Source organism: Arachis ipaensis, chromosome B09 (assembly GCF_000816755.2).
Source record: "Arachis ipaensis cultivar K30076 chromosome B09, Araip1.1, whole genome shotgun sequence".
NCBI lineage: Eukaryota > Viridiplantae > Streptophyta > Magnoliopsida > Fabales > Fabaceae > Arachis > Arachis ipaensis.
Genome location: NC_029793.2, coordinates 125152971 through 125156670, shown reverse-complemented (window position 1 = coordinate 125156670; position 3700 = coordinate 125152971). Strand labels below are relative to the sequence as shown.

General features: G+C 36.2%; 1 protein-coding gene across 3 annotated transcripts in view; it reads left to right on the top strand.

Annotated features, from left to right (window-relative positions):
* The window catches only part of LOC107617625 (ubiquitin carboxyl-terminal hydrolase 13), a 14209-nt gene continuing 10788 nt past the window's right edge, over positions 280 to 3700 (top strand). The window contains exons 1-8 of one of the 3 annotated variants that reach the window (XM_021112784.1): positions 280 to 545; positions 869 to 932; positions 1698 to 1839; positions 1931 to 2088; positions 2621 to 2886; positions 2963 to 3181; positions 3310 to 3418; positions 3503 to 3618. In XM_021112784.1, the coding sequence (XP_020968443.1) occupies positions 525 to 545; positions 869 to 932; positions 1698 to 1839; positions 1931 to 2088; positions 2621 to 2886; positions 2963 to 3181; positions 3310 to 3418; positions 3503 to 3618 (1095 nt within the window). In that variant the 5' untranslated portion in view covers positions 280 to 524. Of the gene's footprint in view, positions 549 to 861; positions 933 to 1697; positions 1840 to 1930; positions 2089 to 2620; positions 2887 to 2962; positions 3182 to 3309; positions 3419 to 3502; positions 3619 to 3700 lie in introns of all 3 variants that reach the window. The other 2 variants (XM_021112783.1, XM_021112785.1) reach the window with 2 other exon arrangements.

The following is a 3700-nucleotide window of genomic DNA, read 5'->3' as shown; positions in this document are numbered from 1 at the left end:
ATTTATTTCAATAGACTTATTTATTGTGGCTTTTTTTCCCTTTTTATTTTCTCTCTTAAAAAAAACCCTATAATAAAAATACGTAATTTAAAAGTAAAATATTAATACGAAATTCAGTGATATTTGATGTATCAATAATGTTATGTTTTTCTAAAATAATAAATCTGTTCTTATCTTCATTATTTATTTATTCTTTTTAAAAGGTAATATTTATTTGTTTTATTAATTTCCAATAATATCCTTCCTGGTACTTACTTACTAGACCAGACACGCACACACATCACTACATCAGCACAAAGCCCAGCATACAGACGGAAAGAAAGAAAGAAGGCATCCCTTCACTCTTTTAAGCACTGCGCTGCGCAATCACTCGCCTCTTTTACTTTCACTTTCACTTTCACTAACTCTCCTTCTTCTTCTTCTTCTTCTTCTTCTTCGTAACTTCTTCTCCGTCGTTCGCGCCTTCTTCGCTCACTGCTTCATACATCACTTTCTTTCTGCAATCGCAGCCGCCACCACCACCAATGCCTCCTCCACACTTAGAGGTACGTTATCACTCTCGCGCTCTCTTTTTTCTGCTTTTCTTTTCTTTTATTTGTTTATTTTTAAAATTCTTATACTTTTGTTTTTCGAATAGCTTCAATTCGGTGCAATTCACAACCGACACGACTTCTCTTCTCTGATTCTGAATTGACCTAATTTTTTCTTTTTATTGGTTTTATTTCTGCGTGCTTGCTGCTTTGCTTGGTTTATTTGTGTTCGTGATTGCTGCTAGGGTTTTTGGTAGTGAGGGAGAGTAGATCGGTTTGTGGTTGTTTGTTTGTGTTCTGAATTATGATTCTTCTTCTTCTTCTTGTTGTTGCAGCAGCAGGAGGACGAAGAGATGGAGGTTCCTAACTCTGATAATCCTGAAGGCCCTCTTCCCATGGAAGGTACAAAATAAATAAAGCTTAAATTGACATGCATTTGGTTTTTGGTGAATGATGGTGATGTTGCTAATGATCACGGTGGATGAGTCTGTTTGTAGAATTATTCGTTTATCTAATTCTTAATACCGTACGGTATCTATATTTGCATATAATATCTAATGTGTGCTTGTTGCTTCCTTATTGTACCCCGGTGAGAGGTTCGTGTCAGTACGATATGGTTTAGTTTGCTGTTGGGTAGCTCTTTTAGTTTTGCTTGTATTTTCGTTTACTGTGGGTAGCTCTTTTAGTTTTGCTTGTATTTTCTTTCGGTCTTTGAATTGTAAGCAAGGTCACTTCAATGTTGTCTCTATCTTAGTATTAGGTTTGTGTGTGTGTTGTTTTTATTTTGTGGTGGTTTTTTTGATTAAGGAACTGCGGGAAGTGGGCATTATAGCTTTATGAGTTTCCCCTGCAATGTATGTCAAGCTGTTTTGATTTGCAAAGTGCTAGTTTGGTTAACGATTCTTTCCTCCACATTGTGCGTGGACTTGTTTGACTGGATAAGCATTTCATTCTGCATGGGCCTGCATTATGGAAGTGGATTATTGTAATATCAAAGCTAATATTATTTCCTCCACCTTGTGTGTGCTGTGTGGAGCTGCTGACCCTCAAGTGCTTGTTAAACATAAATCAATTATTTTATATTTTTCAGTGATTTGAGTAAAAGAGTGACTGTTCTACTTACATTTGTTGGTTTTCTTCCTTTATCCTTTTCCTATTTGGTTCTAGTACAAGCAGAAAACATTAGTACGGTTGATGCACCTATAGTGGATGATCCACAATCTGGGAGGTTCACATGGACAATTGATAATTTTTCGAGGCTTATGAGGAAAGTATATTCTGACTCTTTCCAAGTTGGAGGCTACAGATGGTATGTGGATTTTTTCTCATATACTTTAACTAAATTTTGTTGTTTGAGATGGCGGTCCTAACTCCTAATTCACCTTATTTGCAATGAGCAGGCGGATACTTGTCTTTCCGAAGGGGAACAATGTTGATCATTTGTCTATGTATCTGGATGTTGTAGATTCAGTGTTGTTGCCTTATGGATGGAGTAGATATGCGCAGTTCAGCTTGACTGTTGTTAATCAACTTCATAATAAATTCTCAATTAGAAAAGGTAGTTTCTCTCAATAGGCGTTCACAATGAAGATATTATATTGCCATATGTAATAAGTATAGGATGAGTTATGTTTCTGTTTGATGTCACAAGTCCTAGTGAGCATGTTTCCTTCTTGCACTGTGGTGTACTTAATTTTAATTATCTTATTTCTATTGAAACAGTGATTTCTGTAAGCTTTTGATCAAAATAGCTGTACAATTTTGCTTTTGGTTGACTTTCTATAACATTCTTGTTCAAATTATAGCAGTGGTCTGGATTTTGATCAGACATCTATTGATTTTTGTTTTGATTCAACACATGAAATTATATAAGTTTGAATAAATATTGGATATGACTGATATTCCACAGTGCCTGTGACTAATTAGTGCAGTTTATGCATTTGTACTCAGCTAGATTCTTTAGGAGTTTACCTGTCGATGATAATTATGCTTGCTCTTACTTGATTAGTTTCGTCTTCTATTTTTTTCTCTGGGTTTATTTATTTGCATTTGGGGAATAAAATATTTCTTTGATTGCTTTCCAATTGCAGAAACATCACACCAGTTCAATGCACGTGAGAGTGATTGGGGGTTCACCAATTTCATGCCGCTTTCTGAATTGCTCGATCCTAGTAGAGGCTATGTTGTGAACGACACATGTGTAGTTGAGGCTGATGTTGCTGTACGTAAGGTTGTTGATTACTGGTCTCACGACTCAAAAAAGGAAACTGGTTATGTTGGATTGAAAAACCAAGGAGCTACTTGTTACATGAATTCTCTCCTTCAGACATTGTATCACATTCCATATTTTAGAAAGGTTAGCTGGTATACACATAGAAAACTATTTTTCCTTCTCAAAGGAAGCAGCTCACGTGCATTATATTTTGTTACAGGCTGTGTACCATATGCCTACAACTGAGAATGATATGCCATCAGGGAGCATTCCCCTAGCATTACAGAGTTTATTCTACAAACTGCAGTACAGTGATAGTAGTGTAGCAACAAAAGAGTTAACTAAGTCATTCGGATGGGATACGTATGATGCATTCATGCAGCATGATGTCCAAGAACTTAATAGGGTTCTTTGTGAAAAGCTAGAAGACAAAATGAAGGTACAATTTTTCCTTTTTAATGGTAACTGCTTTTAGTTATGTTGTTTTGACAATGTTTTAGCTACACTCGTCATGTAGCTTTTTATATGCCTAGGATATTATTGTATTGAAGTTTCCTCTTGTTTTAGGGAACTGTTGTGGAAGGCACTATACAGCAGTTGTTTGAAGGCCACCATATGAATTATATCGAATGCATCAATGTGGACTACAAATCCACAAGAAAAGAATCATTTTATGGTACGTGCTTTAGAATGCTGTTGTATATTACATCATTCCATCTATTCTATGACTTTATATAGAATTTTGGCTATTTGATTGTAGATCTTCAGCTTGATGTCAAAGGGTGTCGGGATGTGTACGACTCCTTTGACAAGTACGTCGAAGTGGAACGGCTTGAGGGGGATAACAAGTATCATGCGGAGAAGTATGGCTTACAGGTAAAACGATTTGATACCAAGTTGTACCTTTTTCTTAGCCGTATATGGCTACACTGGTTATGCACTTAGTGCTGGTGCAATC